Source organism: Glycine max, chromosome 10 (assembly GCF_000004515.6).
Source record: "Glycine max cultivar Williams 82 chromosome 10, Glycine_max_v4.0, whole genome shotgun sequence".
NCBI classification, from domain to species: Eukaryota; Viridiplantae; Streptophyta; class Magnoliopsida; order Fabales; family Fabaceae; genus Glycine; species Glycine max.
In genome coordinates, this window is record NC_038246.2 from 45,224,266 (window position 1) to 45,246,366 (window position 22,101).

The window sequence follows — 22,101 nt, forward strand, 5'->3', positions numbered from 1 at the left end:
TAAGTACTTGTATAACCTCTCTCTTTTTTTTTTTTTTCTTTTAACTCATTTCAATAAGTTCTTCAAAATAACTGATGAAAACAACTTATAATTTATGAAAATAATTCAATCTTACTTCCTATTTGATTATATACATGAGTGTTTACATGATAAGCAAATTCCACAGATGCTTGATTAAGTTGTTTATTCAAGCATACTCTTAGTAGGATAAAATATTAAATCCATATACTTCAATTTATTCAAATAAATTAATAATTTCCTACCAAATTTAGTAAGATTTGAAAGACAAAAACAATAAAATTCATATTGATTTAACCAAAATCAATTTTACAAAATTATGATCATCCAAAATCAAGTTTACAAATGCTGACCCAAACAGATTATATAATGGAGATGACCAACGAAATCTTCATGCAACTGTGTTGAGTTTGGCTCGGCGTTCTTCATATGATGCTAGATTTGATTCAACAACAAAAAGAAAGCAGTCAGAATGAAGGAACCAAGAAGTATATTTCGTTTACGTGAAAAAAAAAAAAAAGAAGTATATTTCGTGAATATAATTTGGTGGGGAGCTTGGAAGAAAACAATGCATTCACGTTCCATTTATACCATTCATTTAAGTAATTTTTACAAAAATTTCAAAATATTGCAGGAGACAGAACTTACGCTCAGTTGGTCGTGACATAAGAGGGACATGGGAAACTTTCTTCTTGGATCCTTGAAAATGCAGCAAGCTTTGATCTGGAAAAGGAAGGGTTATCAGTATAATAGATCACTGTGAATAAAAGTAAGCAAAGTAATTGGGAAGTAATTTGCTAACGCATTTGCAACACCATTTGATAGAGGCACACAATTAAGAAGAGCTTCATGAAAGATTGCAGCTTGAAGCTGGTAAATTTGGCATTCATTCACCAAGTGTACATGCAACGCTTCTCCCGCCTCTAGATATGCAATCAATTAAATAAATTCAAGTTGTCAAACTTTATAAGTAAAAAAGACCCAATAGGCAAGCAAAGAAGATATTGGAATTTGGATGCAACCAAAGTTTACGGCATTAATATGCTAACAAACTAGCACAAGATCTGCGGAAAGGAATCCAACTAACCAGCCAGTCACCATACTTCAAAAGTCTTACAAATCAGAAATACCTGATGAACACATAAACTTAATGTTGTCAAATTCACAGGACTGAAGAACCAATGGAACCTCTGAAGCCATAGTGTACTGGGGTTTCCTTAGGATCCTAGCAGTGTCCAGTAGCATATCAATCACCTTCAAATTTAAGCATGACATTGACAACTTATTATCTCAAACTACAGAATAAGAAATCCATATGTAGAGATGAACTGTCCTAGGATTTAACATTAATTTTAATATAATACTAATATTAATTATGAAAAACTAATAAAGAAGAGCATTGATTGAAGTAAAATATGTAACTTAATTGAAGAAAATATTCAAAGATAATCAATGCCTAATTATAAAGCATTATAAATAGAATTCTTCAACTCAATTAAAAAATTATTTAAAAACTTTCAAATTCTAGTTATAAAGTATATAATAAATATATTATGCAGGTACGGGTAGGATTGGTTAGTATAGTACGCATACTCTCACCTCACCTGTACACATGAGGTCTTGTGGATAATTACCCATATCCAAGCCCAGTCCCATTTATTAGGTAAATACCCTACCAATGGGTACTTTTTATGATACCCATTGAGTTTGAATCCTATTGTTATCCCTAGGTGACACCATCATAAGCAAGAAGGCAATACAATTTCCTAACAAACATTTAAATAGGTCTATCCCCCGTGTGAATGAGTTGTACCCCCTGATAATGTAGGATATACTAAACAGCTAAAGCATAGAATCCCAGAGAGAGAAATACTCTCAGTAGAAAAGGTCTCTCTCCATGGTTGATTGTGCAAGTGTTAAAATATTTGATGTATGATTGCAGCAGTTTGAGAGGACTATCAAAACCTCAATTCAGACATCGAGATGATAAAAACAATTATGCTGTACAACAGTAACAGAATTTTTTCAACTAATACATTCTAAAAAAAAATTAATACCTTTCTTGGCTACTGTTGTTGCACAAGAATGCATTACTATAGGACCAAAAATTTTAATACCTCTCTTGGCTACTATTTGTATTTAATACACCTACTATAGGACCAAAATAAAGTAAAAATAATGCATAAATTATGATAAAAATCAAATTTTATCGAAGTGATTTATATAAAAGGGTGTCAGGTACCCACATTTGGAGATTCAAGACCTTTGCCAACCATGAATAGAACAACAACCATGCAGCGAACCTGATGCCATAGAAAGGCACTACCTCTTATCTTGATCACCCAAAGTTGATTATCATTGTACCTGCAGGTAAATGGGAAAAAGTGTTGACTTCAAGCCCAAAAACTGGCAAATGTTCCACCAATCTTAGCTTCACATAAGTTCAGGATATATTGAATATTAAGATAAGCTGCAACACTCTAATAGTGGTTCACATTTGCAACATCCAATTTACATAAATTTCTAAGTGTTGGTTTCCTACATATTTCTATTTTCTTGCCAGCAAAAATGCACATACAGAAACACAAGGATGAGGGTAAGAAAAATGTCTACCAATCTTAACCTCACATCTGTAGGAGAAATCTCAAACAACTTGATGCGCCGCCTGTAGTTGTGCACATTTGCTGCATCCATTTTACAGAAGTTTCTAAAGTCATGTTCTCCTACAAGTTTGTTTCCAGCACTCTCCATGGCCTAATGGGATAAGAATCAATGACAAGTGTTTACAGATCACATGCTTCAAAAATCTTTAAAATGATTGGAAAGAGAAAAAGAAAGACAAAACAAGGTTCAAGAAATTATAGAAACTGCATAGCAAAATTGATCTCCTACTTGGATGTTCAAGTTTTCTTTCCAAAAGAAATATTTATACTCCCTGCTTAAACAGCTGAACCTGTATTGAAAAAGCAAACATGGAACACGATAAGAAAATAGAATTATTTAAGATATCAAGCTTCATTAAGTAAAGAGTTAAACTAAATTTATTGCAAAAGATCTTCACAATATGAAGGTTAGCGTCAGCAAATACAGACAATTCAGCTTGCATCACAATCCTACCCCAAAATCCAACTATGTCCAGTGTGGCCACAAGGGAAAGTAGTTCCCTTGTCCAGCATTGCTCTTAGAATGTGGGTTTGGACCTAACTCAATCCCAAAAGCTAATTCATGGGGTGAGGGATGCACCTCACTTATATACTCTATCTTATCCTTATCTCCAGCTAATGTGGGACTTGGGTTTTTCCCAATACACCCCCTCATGCCCAGCCCTTTTGGGCTTGGTGCGTGGATGACAACCCAAGTTCCACATTGGTTAGAGATAGTGCCAAGATAGAGTATATAAGTGGGGAACAGTCCTCACCCTATGAACTAACTTTTGGGGTCGATTTAGGCTCAAACCCACCTAAGAATAGTTTATTGCAATCATTATTCTCTGTATAATTTAATCATCATATAAGAAGGAAAAGTTTTAAAAAATGCATACAAACCTTGCATGGAAATCCACAGGAGCAGGACACCAGCCCATAATTCTAATGTCATTTGGAAGGACACGATTTAGCACTCTAACATAATCTATTTCCCCTTCTACAAAAAAAGGATGGTTTTATGAAAGGGGAAAATAAAGATACATAATTTTCCACACAGATGTCAATGATATATAAAGGATGCAGTAAAAAGTTAAGAGCATGGTTTGATAATTATAAAACTGTCAAAAAAAATGTTACAAATTTGTATTTACATTGATAATTGTCTAAAACCATATGACACCACCATCATTTTTGCATCAGCAATATACAACTCAATGGACATGAACTGAACAATAAATACTGTATAACCAGCATAGGCCCCAAACCTATAGCAACAAATCTACCACTCAAGTAATCCTCTTGATATCTATGATGCACAAAATATCTTATTACTGGTTACTAGTATTATACAATTGAATATCTCCACTTACCTTAGGAATGAAAGGAGGAAAATTAGCTAATCCAGAAAGATTAAATATTTATCGCAATTCAACCATTTTTACCACCTCCGAGCATGAAGTTTTAACTTTTAACTACACCTCAAGACTTGATGGCTTTAGATTAATACAAATATGGTATGGATTTCATGCTAAGAATGTTTCGGCCTAACAAGATTAAATTCTTAAAAAATGATGAAAATCAGAAGCAATAGAGAGAAAAAATTATTTTAAAAAGATTGTTCCGCTAACCATGTTGCTCATCCAAAACAACTCCAGAATTTCCATTATTTGTTTCAGATATCTTGAGGTTTGATCTTAGGAAAAGAGCTATCACCTGCTTCAAAATGTTGTCATCATCAGAACCAATTAAATAATGAATTAACAGATTATATGAAGCTCCACTATTCAACAGTACAATAGTGAAATACAACAATTAGAAATTTGACACTGACATTTAACCTACCCACTTCAATGACCTCATTCAATGAAGAACAACAACAACAACAAAAGCCTTATTGCACTAGGTGAGATTGTCTACATAGATCACACAACACCATTAACCTCAATTAAAGGCCAAATCTATAGAGATACTACCTCCAGTCCTATATATAAGAAATAAGGTAACATTTTCTAGGTCCTAATTATAAGAAACATAGGACTACTTTATTGCTAAATTTCCTTTTTACCCCTAATGATTACTCTCTTTTTCCCATGAAAGTGGATGCATTTATTGAGCTATTAACAAAACAAGACACACTCATTGATTGGAAAATAATCATATCTTAAATCATTTGATGTCAAGGGTAGTCTTGGAATAAAATTAAAATTTATGGCAAACTAACTAATCTAACTACTTTTATTGGTTTTGATGAATTAGGTAATTGTTTCTTATATATAGGACCAGAGGTAGTATTATTTACCATGACATCCCTCTAAACCTACGATAACACATCACATGCCTACTAGTAGATAAAGTAATATTTGGTCAATGAACTGCAACTTTTAGTGATATAGTATTACAATCGATCTTACTGAGCAATTCTGTCCAGATTCAAGACTTAAAACCATATAAGCAAGTGTATTCCAAAGGGGCTATTTTAAGGATATTTTTCATGGTTTGGGGGACTTAGTGAGAAATTGGAAAAATAATCTACATGTACACACACCAGAAGAATCAAGGATCCAAATTCGTTTGACCATTTAAAGAATACAAGTGCACTGAGTTTAGCAACAATAACAGAGGTTCCAATCCAGTTACTTGTCTTCATTCAGGTTTCAAGAAAAATGAAGGTCCCAAGAAATGATGGAACCTTGTGTGTGATAGAGTGGAAGGGAAAATAAAGTGAATTGAGATGAAGAAATCCCAAGCAAAGCATAAATCGCCCATACAAAGGTCCTCCCCCAAAGATAAAGAGCCCCAATGTTAATTATAATATATTAACTTGTTTAGAAATTTCCTCTATAGTTCTCTCTATCTCTATTGAGGCGCTCAGCAAAAGTACCTCATCTTTTCTTCCATAGCATTTGCCATATAGGTCTATACTCTTTAGAAGGACAAAGATCATTATTTATTAGGGTATCTTAATACAAAAATAGAAAAGATCAAATTAGATTTTCTTAATCATGTTATGCATCAGTCATTGCTAATAGAAAGCACTTCCTTTCTATTCTTTTACTCTTTTGTGCATCAACTTACTTGTCCAACAGAGGAAACCCCCTTGTCTGTTCTACCACATCTTGAATACTGTGATTCCTTCTTATTGCCAACCAATAGCCTTGTTTTCTCAAAAGCTTTAAAAAGTTCAGACTGCAAGAAAAATGATAGATGATAAATAAAACAGAGCCATTCACACACAATGCCATGCAATGGTTTTACAAAACTATCCTCAGAGATGACAACCATAATAATTCATCCAGAACAAATAATAATCTTAGATAAACTGATAATATTGAAAATTCTGCTTCATGGTACTCATGATCAATTTGTGCAGATTGAGAATTATTGACTTGGGTTTTTGAAAAAACAAACCTCAACAGTTGGTTCCATTTGTGCCTCTGAAGCAAAACCATAAAACCTGTATTTTTAACAGGAAGTCAAAAAACCCTAATATTATTTATCATATGGAATTTAATTCAATAAGCATCTAACTGTAAAGAACCAAATCAGCAAAATGATAGGGAATAAAAAACAGAAAAAAGCTTTAAAGATCTATCATATGGAACTAAATAATCATGGGAATTTCACATAATGAAGGATCTATCATACGTCACCTACAAAGCAAGCTCTGAAGATATATAAAAAAATACTTACTAAAATAGAAATCTATAATTGATAGATTGTAGCATGATCTTGATAAATCAAAATTCTATAATATTTTGTGTGTGTGCGTGCATTAAAGAAATAATTTATATTAAATATGCAAATCTGTCTTTTCAATATAGATCAGCACCTCAGCAGAAATTGATAAGATGGAAAACAGCAACAAAATCCTTTTCCCAGTTCCCACTGGTTGAGAAAATACATAGGCTGAGGTGAAAGGCTTGACTCTCAACCTCACGATAACTCAGACAGAAGCTGAGGTAAATTGTTAAGACAGAAAACAAAGCCAGATATTACAGAGATAGTATATACCTTTTTCCAAAGTACATGACTTTTAAAGCTACATATCTCCTGCTATGATGACTCATAAACCTTGTGTTATAGCCTGTATCATGATGCAAAAGCTAATTTAAAGTTGCTGATCTGTTTAACTAAACTGATAGAAGCCAGAAGTGAAAGAGGGGAAACCCATATACATAGGCCAGAAATAATTTTTTAAACAAACACTGTTGGAGCTGAAAAACAGAAACAAAGCATATGCATAAAAAAAAAAAAAAACTGAAATTAATAAGTTATGAAGTTCATCAGACATAGTACAAAGTTTTTACTGAAGAACAGAAGTGGAGCTTATATTTTCAAATTTTATATAATTTTGAAAAATAAATAAATAAAGGGGAGGGAGAGGTATAGTCCCCTAAAGAAAAAAATAGAAAAAAAGGAACCTGGCATTTTCTCTATCTTCTCTTCAGATTTCCTGTTGCCTTTTTTTGATTTCCCGCCTCTCTCATCAGGGACATATACTTTTTTCTCCATCTGCATCACAAATTCAAACAAATTGCACTGAAGAATGCAGTTTCCTCCCCTTCCTCTTTCTTTTTCATTGGTTAATTTTTCAAAGCTGAAAACTATCACTGGACTCCAATGGCCAAAAAGATAAAAACACAGTAAAAAATACGCGAAGATAGCTATGAAACAGTTTACTAGCTAACCTCGTGACTGCGGCAATCAGCAAGTTGGGACAATAACTTTGCATTCTCAGTTTCTAATTCCTAATAGTATGAATCACAAATCAGAAGGAAAAATCACATTAAAGATGCAAGCCCAAAAAAATGTAACTGGTTTTTCTGTTCAAGGTGATCTCAGTTTCTAGTAACAAACAAACAGCAACAAAAGCAAAGGATATATAGTTGCAGAAACCAAGAATAATTCTACTGAAAACCAAAAAAAAAAAAAACATGGAAAATTGGCTGAAATTGAATGAAAAATACCTTGACCCTGGCTTGCAAGCTGGTTATGAGTTCCGCATCGCTCAGTTGCGTCGCCATGCTCAAGACACCAACAAACACTACACCGCAGTTCGGTGCAGATGGAATGGAAAACAAGCTCTACTTGGTGTTACTGTTAGGTTTTGTTTTCAAATTACGCAAAAGAGCATAGGACCTTCACCGACTCCATGAACTTGTAATTTAATTCTTTGATAGGAAAATAACCTACCTACCAATGGATTCAGGTTTTGTTTTATTTTGGCTTAATCCCACTCTTATTTACTTTCTTGATTTCTCAAGTTTTGCTATTCAATTTTTTTTTTATTTCTTGTTTTTAAAATTTCATTAATTTTGTTCATTCCTTTTTTGCTAAATTGATTTTTTTGTTTTTCATTTATAATTCACAATTTTAGTTACTTATTTTTTCAATTTTTTGAAAAATCATATTCTTTGTTCGATCCTCAATTTCACTGATAATGTTTCAATTGACTAATCCTGCCAACACAATTAGATTAAGTGTGATCATACAGGGCCCAAGACAAGAGGCATGCATTTGAAAGGGTTTATGCTTATTGAAATAATTTCTTATATTAATAAAAATATATTAAAATACAAATATTTATAAAATATTGATAATGATAATAAATCAAAATTTATAAAAGAAAAAGTGAAAAAATAAGAGGGCATTTTAAAAATAAAAGGTTGAAATGTGTAGAATTAATGTTTAAAAAAATGAAAAGGTAAACATGTAATGTTTTAAAAAAATTAAAAATTAATGCTTAAAAAATTTGAAATTGCAATAAGGTAATTTTAAGAAAAATATGAAAAAAATTATAGCAATAGAAGTTTAAAAATTATAATAAAAGGTGGTGATCCTTAGAAAAATAAAATAAAGTTAAAAATATATAAAAGGGAACAAATATAATAAGGTCTAAAAAAATATAAAATGTTTAACGTTAACATACTTTTTTAAAATTATAAAAATATTTAAAAGGAAATATTTTGTAAAAAAATAGAAGAACTGTAGACATAGAAATTATTAAAAATAATTGATAAAAAAAGGTTAAAAATATCAAGTTCTATATTATGATTTTAAAAAATAGAAGTTATATATATATATACACGGTGTTAAAAAAAAAAACAAATCTAACATTAAAATGTGTGTAAAGGAAACATTTTAAAAAATGTGCAAAATTCAAAAAGTAATGCGAGGGGTAATTTTTTTTTTTTTTTTGTTAAGATAAATGCTTGAAATCATTAATGAGAATGAATAGGAGACACATCATATGGATCTCCCGAATTCTAAATAAGTAGAAGACAAAACAAGTAAATAATGAGGAACTTTATTGTCCCCTCAGTGTGAATCACAAACTATTCACGTAAGAGTTTGGCATAAACCTGCAACAATCTTCCACCAAACCATGAAACAAAGATCTTCCTAACTCGTCTTTCTTTTTTCACTGTTGAACCAATCAGTCTCAAACATTTCCTTGAGCATCATGGACAATTGTATCCTTTCTAATTGGAGCATCAAAATTGATTTTGTAAATACAATCTGGGGGCTTCTTCCACGTTGACTCAACATGAATTTGACTATTCGGACTAGGTAATAATATTCTGAGGTTAAAGACGTTGCTCATCACCTAGCTACAATCTAGTTTTCTATTTTTAAAAACACATTGATTTAGAGCAAACCAAATACCCCCCACAATCTTCAACATCAGTAATTTAGTGTCACCAACCAACTCCTCAGATAGCCACTCTCTTAAAGTGTTTTGCAAATTTGACTAAAGATAAATTACACAGATAATTTTTAAAATATTTTTTTTTTGTGATTGATTAAAATTTGCTAAAAATTACTAATTTTAGTGAGTTTCACATATCATTTAATAATTTGTTATCCAGGTTTAGAAATAAAATCTACCAAAATTAGTATTTATCAACAAATTTTAGTTAATAATAGATAAAATGCTAAAAATATAATGTTAGAGATAATGGCGTTATCATTTTTGTTTGACTAAATTGTGCAGTAACGTACAATTATCTCATTTCTAAGATAATGCAATTCTTGCCTAATATTAACAAGTTTATAAATTCTTCAACTTGATTATTCGTTTTTTATAAAATAAAAATCTTCCTATTATAAATTTTTATTGTAATTTATGTACCAATTTTCTAATTTTTAAACTGGTTTTTCTGAATTAATAATATAATTTATTTGAACCAACCACTTGATGAACCAATTTCCCCATCTGGTTTGCTCCGATTTAGTAATTATATATTTTAAAATAGATTAAATATATTTTTAGTACTTTCAATTTGAATAATTGTTTTTAAGTCCTTAAAAAAAATTATTTTTAGTGCGTCTTTGTTTATTGTGTTCATAGTTTCAAAAACTTTGTGATAGTTTTTAATCATAAAAATATTATTTTTAAAAAAATGATTTCTAGCAATTTAAAATCACAAAAATATTTTACTTATATGGTTTGGTGATAGTTTTTTTATATATTTGGACGATTTTAAAGAAAAAAAATAAAAATATTAATGTAAAATTATTGTAAATTTTTACATATAATTTTTTTCAAACTGTCACAAATCATCTTAAAAAATATTTATGATGGTATAAAAGGATCACAAATTATAACATCATTAATATAAATAATGAAATGGATTAAAAGTAACTTTTTAAAAATTTAAAAGACTAATAAAAATGGAATTTAAAAAAAAATTAAAAATAACAATTACCTAAATTTATAGAAATAAAATTATATTTAAATATTTAAAAATCAATAAACTTTATCCTACATCTTACTAATAAATCCTAATTGGATATCAATATAAATTTTACCATACGAGTCTATAAACCTTTTTTCTCATAACATAACACATAATAAGCTAACAATTGCTATACAAAAGTTGTAAATAATTATGGTGGAATCTTGGGGTGTATTTTGTTAGTATTGTTTTTGTTATGCAAACCAACTCACCTCGGAATTCGGAATTATTAAAGATGTGTTTGATTTGTAAAAAAAAAAGTAGGACATACAGAAAATAAGTAATTGAGTCACAAATTAACTTTTTATTATACACTATTTAATGATTGATATATACTTTAAGTAATTTTGTGTTATATCTTATTTGATATACTTATGTATTTGATAAAATTTTAGGTGAATTGACAGTACCTTGACGACGAAATAAAGGAGAGACCCCTTCACGGAAGAGACACGATCCCTAATACTTACTGGACGCAAGACCTGATGGCACGAGATAAAAAGAAAAAAATAATGAGTAAAAAGAAAATAACAACCATTTATAGGGTCCTCGTCGACAGACAAGATGTCCTCATCCACGTCAATGTATGACGTTTGGAGAGAAAAGTTAAAAAAAACAAGCGCATATAGAAAAAGAAAAAAAATGTGAAATAATGAAAAAAATAAAAAATAGAAATAATATTATATTTTTACTTTTATTAAATACTTGACTAAAAAGTTATAAGAGATTTAAATAAATTACAAATTTTTAAGCATTTTTCCAATCCATTATTATTTATTTTATACTATTCCTTAATTATTTTTAAAATTACATTAAATAAATATTTTTATGCCGGACAATTCATTTGTTTTAATAAATCAAACGCATTCTAACTCTAAAGTGGCATGGTATCATTCATCCAAGGTTCGTAACTTTACCTCGCAACACCTCTCGCATAAATAATTGATGTCTTAACTAATTTACCTTTAAATCTATTTAATAATTAATTAAAGACACATCATCCATAATAATTCACAATTATAATCTAAACATGAATAGACCAACCACGTAAGATTTTTTTGTTCCTTTTTTTTCCATAAAATTGATTTATAATAAAGAAAAAATATTTCCCCCTTTTTTTTATAACTTTTTATGGTTTTTGGCGAAGTGGGTCGAGTACAAGAGGAACAGTGCAGAAAGCGATCGAAAATGGTGTCCCTTTTCCCCTTTTGTGCTCGTAGTTGACCGTCGAATAAAATCTAATCCCCCAAATAAATAAAGAAGCGAAACCAAACCAAACCATCGAGTGCGTTGCACCCCCACCGTAAGCACAGCTATGTCGTTGCGCAGGCGAACCTTGCTCAAGGTCATTGTTCTCGGCGATAGCGGGTACGTTCTTTCTATTTTCCCTGCAACACCACCCTTTTCCAAACCCGAGAAATCTGATTCGTTCATTGCCATTGCCAGGGTTGGAAAGACCTCGTTGATGAATCAGTATCCTCACGCGGCGAGCGTCGCACTTTCTCACCGCTTTTCTGATTCGCTTTGATTCATTATAATGATTTATTATAATTATATTAGTGCATCTGTAAAGTTGATTAGATTTGTGTTTGTGGTTAATTTGATGATATTTTTTTATAGCTTTTTATTTTTATAATTTTATATGTCCTTTATTTTTTTTATTTTATTTGGAATTTAGTTCTGTGTGGACCTTAGCTAACTGTGTAGATACGTGCACAAGAAGTTTAGTCAGCAATATAAGGCTACCATTGGGGCTGATTTTGTCACCAAAGAGCTTCAGATTGATGACAGACTTGTCACTCTACAAGTGGGTTTCGTTTCCTGTTTCAACGGTATTTCAGTATTCTTTTTATTTTTGCTGCTTTAGGATTGTTGCGAAAATTGTGTTGTGTTTCAATTTGTTGTGTTGTATGTCTGGTTGGTAGATATGGGACACTGCTGGGCAAGAGAGATTCCAGAGTCTCGGGGTTGCATTTTACAGAGGTGCCGATTGCTGTGTTCTTGTGTATGATGTGAATGTGATGAAATCGTTTGATACCCTTGAGAACTGGCACGAGGAGTTTCTCAAACAGGTTGCTCTTGTTCTTTTCTAAATGCTCTATATCTCTTACTGGTTTGACTACTAGCTAGTGTGTGCTCACAATATCGACAAATTGTCTCACACTTGTGTATGACCTACCAATATTGGACTTTCTGTTTAGATTTATGTTCTCACTGTATTTGTGATCCAGGCAAACCCTCCTGATCCAAGGGCATTTCCGTTTATTTTACTCGGAAACAAGATCGATATTGACGGTGGGAATAGTCGAGTGGTAGGCACTAGGCAAATACTGTTACTCCTCAAAGTTTTCTTATTTTATCTGTGTAAATGTAAAATGTATACTTATCTTAAACACAGGTTTCTGAGAAGAAAGCGAAGGACTGGTGTGCCTCAAAAGGGAATATTCCCTACTTTGAAACATCTGCAAAAGAGGATTACAATGTTGATGCTGCATTCCTGTGTATTGCCAAGGCTGCTCTAGCCAATGAGCACGAACAAGACATGTAAGTTGAACTTTGGATTGGTATGAAGATGTACACAAATATAATTTGTAGTACTATATAATTGAACAAGACATGTACCATCTGTTGGCTATGATGCTAGTACTACTTGTGCTTTAAGATTAATATACAACCAGTATGCAATAAGGCATATCTACAGGCACTCGCTGTTGGAATGTCAATGAAGTGCTAGAAATAGAAGATGGTTCACTGATATGCATTGCATGGCACATACTTCTGTATTTTGCCAAAGCTTTTGACTTAATGTAAAAAATTTGTTATCTAAAATAAATCTTAATTAGCTGCTATGCATATGAAAGATGTCAAGGTAATTTTCCAAACCATCTTCAACAGCACAGAAGATTGCTAGTGCCATTAAGGTCTTTGGAAAGGTTTTAATTTGAAAGTTACGATCTCTTTTTGAGCTCCATCTTATGGAAGCATTGACTATATCTTAGTGTTTTGTACAAGTCAATACTAATTACTCAACCAATCACAGGACTACATCTTAGATGTGTTTTTGGCCTTGATACAAGCAATATCCAAACTCATCCATTTTCTTGTAAAGATGGTGTTCATTAAAGGCAATAAATGATCTCGCAAGAACTTGATTAGCCACATGAAAACCTAAATTTTCAGTTTTTCACAACAACTTCTATGTTGATAACTTGTTTTGAGTTACTACTATTGCACATGGCTTCTGCAATGTCCTAACTTCTTTGGTAATGATGTATGCAATAGAAGCTTTTCTCTTGATAATCTTTTTCTTTTTCTTATTAATTATCTTGGAAATCTTTTCTAGTTGCAGATTGCTTTGGAAGAGAATTTGCTAAAGATGATGACATTTCTTCTTGTGTGTATCATAGTAATTAAAAATAGATTAATTCTATTATTTTTCTTTATTTTTAATTGAAAATTTGTACTGAAGTAATAGTATTGAAACTAATAGAAATAAAGAATAGAAATATTCAATGGTTTTGACCTTTCCCCATCTTTTGCACTCTCAATTTTTGAACTAGTAGCTCCATCTTATTCATGGAACTACTTTATAGTTGCATCTAAAGCTATCAGATCAACTTGTATTGCCTTTGTATTGTCTTTCCATGAGAATCTCTTTCTCCAAACCTTTTGAAACTAATTGGATTCTTATAGAATGACATTACAAAGACAATAAAAGCTGAGTCTAGAATTCAGGGTGGAATTTTGTCCATAAAACATATGAAACTAGCTTTAACTTTTGCTTTTGTCTTTGCTTGGCCAAAAAGAACAGTGGTAGTTAGTTTGTGGGAAGCAGCTTTTCCATTTATATATGATACATGATTTCTAGATGGAAAAACTGGTCAACCTAGGCCAATGGTGGGATGGTGGGTCAACTGCCCTTTTTTTTAAACTTATGTGAAGGTCAACCCATCAATTTTTTAATAGTGGGTTAGGCTGTGTAGCATGGCTATCATTTGAAAAAAAAAAAAAGCAGTTAGGGGGGGTTGGCCAAGTTATTTAAACCATTGTTGTTAAAATCACAATTTACCTCTTAGGATCCTATGAGTTGAACACACCTTGGCGAGATTGCTGGTGAGCAAGATTGAAGTGGGATTGCAATCTTCTGTGTGCAATCATGCGATCATCGATCTCCAGTGAGGTAGAGCAAGCCGAAAATCCATTCATTCTCATTTGTGAAGCCCTTCCCTACCCATTCGTAACCTTCTCCTTATCCCTTTGCAAATCTTCCATGTTGCAACTGCTGGACCACCACACCACGCCTGGTCTGTTGCCACCTACGCCTTCTATTGCGCTACCAATTGTGCCACCCTTTGGCTGTAGCAACTGTTTTCAGCTTGTCTTTTGTGGAGAATATGTCTTCCACAAGGTTCTAGACCCATTCCAATTCCACCCTGTCATTGTATTGTTACAGGATCCATTGAATTACAGCTTGGACCAACTTTGGAACACAAGTTTGGCCCAAGTTTGTTCAAGAACTACTTCCTTAACAAGGTCAACAACACAACGTTCGTATCAACAACAAAAATAAGAATAAGGGCTTTTGCCCCGCTTTTCTGATTATAGTTTTTCAACTTAATTTTGTTTTAATATTGTGATTTAGAGTTATTTTCTTTATTTACGTTGTTCTTTTTTGCATATATAAGTGTAATTTTTCATTTTAGGTAAAAACATAGGATCCTACTTTCCTAGTTATGATCCCCAAGTTAAGAGTTTTCACCTCCCTCCCGATCCTAGGTAGAATCTTGAGTTTAACAACATAGACTGAAACAATAAAATTGACTTAATGGCGAACCCATTACACAACCTGCAAGATTATTAGTTTACATAAGCTGCCACTCAACTTGTCATTTTTGGTGGGTTAAATGGGTTGACTTGTTGAGTCAAACTTGTTTTTACCAACTCTAGTGAAATCTATGAAAACGATAAAGCCACCAATTCAAAATTTTGGACTATGGAAGAAAAGATGGGGGTGAAAAAGCAAAGGTGGAAAGTTAGCGGATGGAAAGAATCGGAATATGCATTGAAGACATTGATTTCATTGATACTGCTGATTTCGAGGCATTAAACCCATTTATAGGAATGGAATCTATTGTGAAAAAATCCAATTGTCTTTGGCAAATTCTCCTTGAAATCAATGTGTCTACTGTCTAGAAACTAGAAAGAAAGTAATCGTGATTTGTGAGGAAGACTCTTATTAAAAAAATTGATAGTGAAGGAGCTTAAGATATTAAAACAACAACCAAGGAAATTGCAGAAGTCATCTAAAGTAGTAGCAATCTAAAACCAATTGTCAAATGTCAATATTGAAAAACAAGTTGTGCAGATTCAAAAACCTATAAAGGAAATGTTTCATTCAGTTGCTATATTCGGTTTGATGTTCAGTTATTGGAGCAAATGTTCTGTGACACCATTTTATTTGTCTAGCAGCCAATCAAGTAATCTTTTATTACCCTCAATGGTCATCTTTGCCTAAATTGGTTTTTCAGGAAAAGAGAACAGAGCATGTATGGTTAAGATCAGAAGTTAAAGTCATGCGACGTTTTCTAGTGATCATTTGTCCTTTAAGTTCTAATTTTAACCATTCATATAATCTCCAAGGGTCAATATTTGATCCTTTCACTTATCATGAAAACGCATTGCTATAACTTGCTATATTCCCCACATGTTTGTGTATGTGATATTATGCTATTATGACTGCTTCACTTCAAACATGCTAACAATGCTTGTATCAATGCCAAAAGTACAACTGAGATTATCTTGTTTGGGAAATGATACCGTTCAATCAAAAGCTTCTTTTGTCTTTAAACTTCCAATGCCAAAAAGTATTCAGTTCAGTTGATATTTTAGAAAGTTTGATGTTCCATTTTCTAGAGGCAATATTGAATCAAAAAACTTGATTAATGCTGTGAAAAATAGATGGCCAAATTATCTGGTCTTTTATGGAGTCATAATGTCTAATAGAGTCTTCAAATGTCTTCCTGTTCTGGGATTTCTCTGTTTGGTTAAAAAATATGAATTGTATACCTGCCACTCAATTATTTCTTTATGCAGCCGATAGTAAGTATCCAAAACTGTGTATTCGTATGACTTATGAGATGATATTTATATTTTGGTATTACATTCTGTTTTTCACTTGGTTCTTATAGTAATATTTTCTCCAATGTAGATTGTGAATTCTTGCCACTGCTCTATTTTTTTTTTCCTGTTTGAGATGAAAATCTTATAGAAGAAATGGAGAGGAACTGGTTGAAGTTTGCTCCTCAATATTACATATCCCATTTGTGTATTTGGCCTTTTTGTCTTGAAAATTAAAAGAACAGCCTTTTGTTTAGTGTGATATTCATAATTTTGAGCCATCAGGAAAAAGAATGTATGTATATACATCGGTTTTATTAATGGCTGAAGGCCAAAATTCCGGCATATAAACACGCCATTGTGCCTTATGACAGGCTTCCCTTCATAAATTGCCTATAGCGGTTGGCAGGCAAAAAATCCACCACACCTTGGCGCCACCATGGCTGCTATTTAATAACACTGTTAGTGAAGGAAATAGAGTAGACACAAGTTGATGATTCTCTTACTGTATTATTGAAGAGAGAGGGGGTGGGGATGGATTTTTTAATTATTCAGAGTGAGAGAGATTATATTATAAGGGTGAAACCGTAAAAATATAACATGATATTAAATATTCATGTTCCAAACATAAGAATTTGATTTCCAATTTAATTTTTGCTGCTTAGCTGACTTCATAACTCTTTGTTTCAATTTCAATTGCAGATATTTTCAAGGGATTCCTGAGGCAGCAGTTCCAGAGAATGAGCAGAGGAGTGGATGTGCATGCTGATCTGGAGATACTGAATAATTTTTATGCATTCCCCTTAATGCTGTAGTTGAAAGTTGAAACTCTTCAAATTCTTTTTGGTCATTTAGTGCATACTGTATGTCTTGATTGTGCGAGTAAATTGTTATTGTGTACCTTGAGGTTGCCATTTTGATAAACTGTACCATTTATTGTAGTCCTGTTTTAGGAAGGACGAAGCTAGAGAATGTTGTACACGCAGGAAAAGCATGTTCCATTAATAAACCATGACCTATGAGATGAGGCATGGACCATGGAATGTTTTAAATAATTTTTGAACTTTTATCCGTTGATTGTCAATTTGAGATGCGGCATGGACCATAGAATGTTCATATTTTGTTTGAATGCTACTTAGCAGACATTAATCTTTGTTGGCGTCACATATACGGACTTTAGGGGTTCTAATAAACTATTATTCATCTATGTGATTTATTTAATATTAAATGTTAAGCTGAATTACGAATTATTTCTGTTGACAAACAGACCATTATTACTGCACATACAATATGAAACAAACTTAGTTTTGTTTTAAATTGGCTAATCTAATTGGACTGAAGTGACCACCAATCTTGTGGTAAGTGTTGCAACTAGTTAGATTTTTTGGTGTAGATTTTGAGATGAATAAAATAAATCAGCAATTGATTTTTGTTAACATGAAGAATAGAAGTGACGGACACTCTTAAAAAATAATTTTCTTACTAAATTGAAGAACATCTAAAAGGTCACGGAGAGTAATAAACACAACCAACTGCCAATTATAACTGGAAGAGAAATGTTATTTACAAGGTCATGAAAAATAACCAACAGAATAACATGGTGGTGCCTATCATCATTGGAGTTATACAAACCTCTGTACATCGAGGCTGACCAGCAACCTCCTTCGAGTCAGAGAGGATCATCAAGCAAAATCTTTTGTATAGACATTAAGAAAAAAATGGAATTAAAATCTTTCTCTGATAGTAAATAATGTGAAAAGGAATTTTTTGTACTTCAACATCCAACATTTCAATTCCACAAAAGTCACAATGCCACACCACCCACTCCTCCCATCAACACCAGCTCACTCCTGCTTACTTTGTTTTAGTGAATCATGGAGACAGGCAAGCCAGCATATAGCACTTTTTTCTTTTTTATTTTTTGAACATTTGTATTGGGAATCGAACAGGCATGAAGTGAGATATTTTTGGGGTGGCAGAATCCTTTAACGGTTTAGAAGTTAGTATTCTGTCTTACTGAAACTCTTATCACTGGTTACTTCACCATTATAAGGTTTAGCAGATAAAAGAAGAATGAAGGTCATCCAACCTTTATTTGCATAATCTCTATCTCTACTTTTTATAGTTTACTTAGAAACGTTATAATTTTTTTATAATAGGGCAGATAACAGATATAAGGGGATTTCTGGTGAGGCAACATAGCAATGGTGTTCATGAACCAAAGGCATGTAAAACAGTAAACGGTGTGATATGTTCTTGCAAATGTGAGAGTGGATTGCCTATAAGGCTTGATCTGGCATTTACTTCGTTTGATAGTTGCAGGAAATAAAAAAGGGAATCAGATAATGCCTGAGCAGATATTGTAACACCAGAAGACAAAATTAACATACTAGTGCAATAGATATAGTTTGGAGATCATTATCTCTGCAAACACTACTGCAGAAGAACGATGTCGTTCCCCTAGCAGCAATTGTTCTACTTTCTTGTGTTATAAATGCTCAATTTTTTCCTCTGTATATCACTACCACTGTAATTGGTTATTAAGTTGAATTGTCAGAATCAGAGTAAATATTCAGGTCGTAAGTATCTATTCATTTGTTACTTGCATGAATAATCGTATCTTTAATTTTATGGTGCTTTTTCTCTTCTACTGGAAAATTCCAGTAAGTAACTGGAGTGGAAATTTTTCCATCTGGATTTGACTGTAAAGTGATTCAGGTTGTAATTCTACTAACTACTAACTTATGCATGCATATTAAATAATCTTTATTCAGATGTCTATTTGGGTTTCTTATAATTTTATTTTTATTAGTTTTTTATGTAATTTCAATTTGTTTTAAGTATTAATCCTTTTTAATTTCATTTGGTTAGGTTTTATTTTGAAGTTAGCAAACTTATTATATATTACAGTCTGTAATTGAATAATAAAAATCTTTGTTAATGCATATATGATATATTATTATTTACTCAAAGAATTAAGTAGGAGTTGACATGTCTTATTAGATTATATGGTAAAACCTTAATTATAGTCCGCATACCGTAATATAAATTAAAAAAACTAATTTTATATTAATTAAAAAATAATAAATATTATTTAATTTTATTAATTTCATTTGAAAAGTAAAGTTATTATTAAAATATCTTTCATTGAAATTCAATATCATGAGTTAAAAAAAACAACGCATTTAAATAAGGGATGTTTTAAAATATGATAATTCACTATTTTTTTTTTTAAAAATGATACGATATCACTAAATAAGGTGATTAATTAGTTTTGTCTATGTAATATTTTTGCATCCAGAGAGAGAATATAATACAATTAAGTAAGCTGTGATTGAATTGAATCCTAAGTGAATGTGTTATAAGGAACAAAAAAACAAATCCTTGGTGAATGTTGTAACAAAATATTGCGTTGAAAGGGAACAGACAGAGGATGCCCTGCAAACTTGCTTCTCCATTGTGGCTCTTACCAGAGGAACTCATCTCGGAGATCCTCTTTAGGGTTCCGGTGAGATCCCTTCTGCAATTCAGATGCGTCTGCAAATCATGGAAAACCCTAATCTCCCATCCCCAATTCGCCATGCACCGCCTTCGTACCTCAATCGCCCATCCAAACATTGCCCACCAACAATTGACCTCTTCCAAACTCGTATCATACTCTGTGCATTCACTGCTGCAAAACTCTTCAATCCCTGAACAAGGCCATTATTACTCCTCGACGAGTCACAAGTACCGCATTCTTGGTTCCTGCAATGGCTTATTGTGTTTGTCTGATATTAACTTAACCCATGTCGTATTGTGCAACCCTTCCATCAGATCGCAATCCAAAAAATTCCAAATCATGGTTTCGCCTCGGAGTTGTTTCACTTACTATTGCTTTGGCTATGATCACGTGAACGACAAGTACAAGTTGCTGGTTGTTGTGGGTAGTTTTCAAAAATCCGTCACCAAATTATATACCTTTGGTGCAGATTGTTATTGTAGCAAGGTGATTCAGAATTTCCCGTGTCATCCCACCAGGAAGCCAGGGAAGTTTGTGAGTGGCACTCTTAATTGGATCGCGAAAAGAGACCTAAACAACGACGATCAACAAAGGATGATTCTTTCCTTCGATTTGGCGACGGAGACCTATGGCGAAGTGTTGCTGCCTGATGGGGACCATGACAAGATTTGTAGTCCTACATTGGATGTCTTGCGTGACTGTCTTTGTGTTTGTTTCTCTGACTGTAGAAAAGGTCATTGGATTGTGTGGCTCATGAAGGAGTATGGGGTTCCAAATTCTTGGACTAAATTGGTGACCATCCCTTACATTAAGCTTGGGATTTGTAGATGGTCTCACTTGTTTGTGCCATTGTGCATTTCAGAAAATGGTGTTCTTCTCCTCAAGACTACATCTTCCAAATTAGTTATTTACAATTTGAATGATGGTAGGATGGACTATCTTAGGATTGTGGATGAACTTGGGTTTGATATTCATGTTTATCATGAAAGTTTGGTTTCACCACAATTTTAAATTCACATTTGTGGATTCCTTCATGTTGTGTTAGGCTAGCTACTGTTTGTTTCAGAATTTTTGGGGTGTCTCTGTGGTGAGTTCTTTAGGTGAAGCCTTACCCTGCCATCTCTTATATTGTTAATAGATTAGTGATGATTAAATTGAAAATCACTGATTAATAAGAATTCTACTAATATTATAGCTTTCTTTCTATTCTTTTCAGAAAATATATTATGTTATCTGCACTGGGAAGACATTATTTGTATTATATTTATTGTGCTTTTACATACAGAAATACTGAAACAATAAAGCAATCCTAGTGTTGCAGCAGCTAACTCGAGCAATTTTATTTACACATGCAAGACTAAACTATTTGCCCTTGTAGTTTTTCCTCATTTCAAATTCACAAGGTCTGTTATTTTGTTGGAAAACTTAGGCCTTGTTTAATACCTGTAATCTCCAAGACAAAAAAGATGGGAGATTTGGCAAAATAATTTTTTGAATCTGACTTTTTCTAGCCCATCAATATCAAAGGTTTCAATGACATGGATGCCCAGAATTAATTTAAAAATATGAAATCTTTTTTTTAGTTAGTATTAATCCTGTTTTCCAAAGAAGAACTATAAATGCATGTTATTCATTTGTAAATTTGTAAATTGATTTGATCAATAATTAAAAATTAAATAAAATTATTTTGTTTCAATGACATAATAATGATTAGAATTAGAATTCAAATAAAATAATAAGAAATATTTTATTATGAATTAAATATTATATGTAATTAAAAATACCTAGATATGTTAGTAGTAAATTCGAGAGAGCCATCAGAAAAAAAAATCGAGAGAGTAACACCAACAAACTCTTCTAATGAATCTCATAAAATATTTGTTATCAAATATTCATAATATCACCTTTTTTTTAGAAGATTCATAATATCACATGAATGTCGAAATTGAATGAAGTAATTCATTTTTTTTTTTAAGAAATTGAAATGTTATACGGTAAAAATTTCTTAGTTTGAACAAAACATTTAAAATTCAAGCATTTTAAGGGAGTATTTTAGTTAACTTAAAACACAGAAATTTAA

General features: G+C 32.1%; 3 protein-coding genes and 1 non-coding gene across 12 annotated transcripts; 2 read left to right on the plus strand and 2 right to left on the minus strand.

Moving 5' to 3' along the window:
- Window positions 1–310: 310 nt before the first annotated feature.
- On the minus strand, window positions 311–7,876 carry LOC100819075 (tRNA pseudouridine(38/39) synthase). 9 transcript variants are annotated; one of them, XM_006589408.3, is made up of 15 exons: window positions 7,631–7,876; window positions 7,352–7,411; window positions 7,085–7,175; window positions 6,675–6,747; window positions 6,072–6,117; window positions 5,739–5,849; window positions 4,292–4,376; window positions 3,564–3,660; window positions 2,911–2,971; window positions 2,642–2,772; window positions 2,265–2,382; window positions 1,149–1,272; window positions 852–941; window positions 667–741; window positions 311–453 (listed from the first exon to the last, which is right to left on the minus strand). In XM_006589408.3, the coding sequence occupies exons 1-15, from the start codon at window positions 7,685–7,687 to the stop codon at window positions 410–412; spliced, it is 1,263 nt and encodes a 420-aa protein (XP_006589471.1). In that variant the 5' UTR covers window positions 7,688–7,876; the 3' UTR covers window positions 311–409. The 9 variants fall into 9 exon arrangements, 6 of the variants coding, with proteins under 6 accessions (XP_006589471.1, XP_006589472.1, XP_006589470.1 ...); XM_006589409.3 differs by having other exon boundaries at window positions 821–941; XM_006589407.3 differs by having other exon boundaries at window positions 834–941; window positions 3,564–3,657; window positions 7,631–7,875.
- On the minus strand, window positions 3,266–3,418 carry MIR9724B (microRNA MIR9724b). Its single transcript, NR_161710.1, has one exon. It is a non-coding gene; the product is annotated as a microRNA MIR9724b (primary transcript).
- A 3,766-nt stretch (window positions 7,877–11,642) lies between the features above and the next one.
- LOC100499740 (uncharacterized) lies at window positions 11,643–17,448 on the plus strand. Its single transcript, NM_001248442.2, is given in 7 exon segments — window positions 11,643–11,770; window positions 11,849–11,875; window positions 12,110–12,209; window positions 12,328–12,474; window positions 12,634–12,714; window positions 12,801–12,946; window positions 17,222–17,448. Coding segments are annotated over 7 exon segments (621 nt in total). The 5' UTR covers window positions 11,643–11,717; the 3' UTR covers window positions 17,289–17,448.
- A 2,447-nt stretch (window positions 17,449–19,895) lies between these two features.
- On the plus strand, window positions 19,896–21,218 carry LOC102670327 (F-box/kelch-repeat protein At3g23880). The gene has a single exon (XM_006589413.4). The coding sequence runs from the start codon at window positions 19,953–19,955 to the stop codon at window positions 21,030–21,032; it is 1,080 nt and encodes a 359-aa protein (XP_006589476.1). The 5' UTR covers window positions 19,896–19,952; the 3' UTR covers window positions 21,033–21,218.
- Window positions 21,219–22,101: the final 883 nt, after the last annotated feature.

Excerpts from the sequence above, each read along its gene's own strand:
- LOC100819075 (XM_003535509.4), bottom strand. The coding sequence starts at position 7,687 with ATGGCGACGCAACTGAGCGATGCGGAACTCATAACCAGCTTGCAAGCC. Across the intron at positions 6,748-7,084 it reads GAAGATAGAGAAAATGCCAG|GCTATAACACAAGGTTTATG; the intron begins GTTCCTTTTTTT and ends ATCATGATACAG. Across the intron at positions 3,661-4,291 it reads TGTTTTGGATGAGCAACATG|AAGGGGAAATAGATTATGTT; the intron begins GTTAGCGGAACA and ends CTTTTTTTGTAG.
- LOC102670327 (XM_006589413.4), top strand. The coding sequence starts at position 19,953 with ATGCCCTGCAAACTTGCTTCTCCATTGTGGCTCTTACCAGAGGAACTC.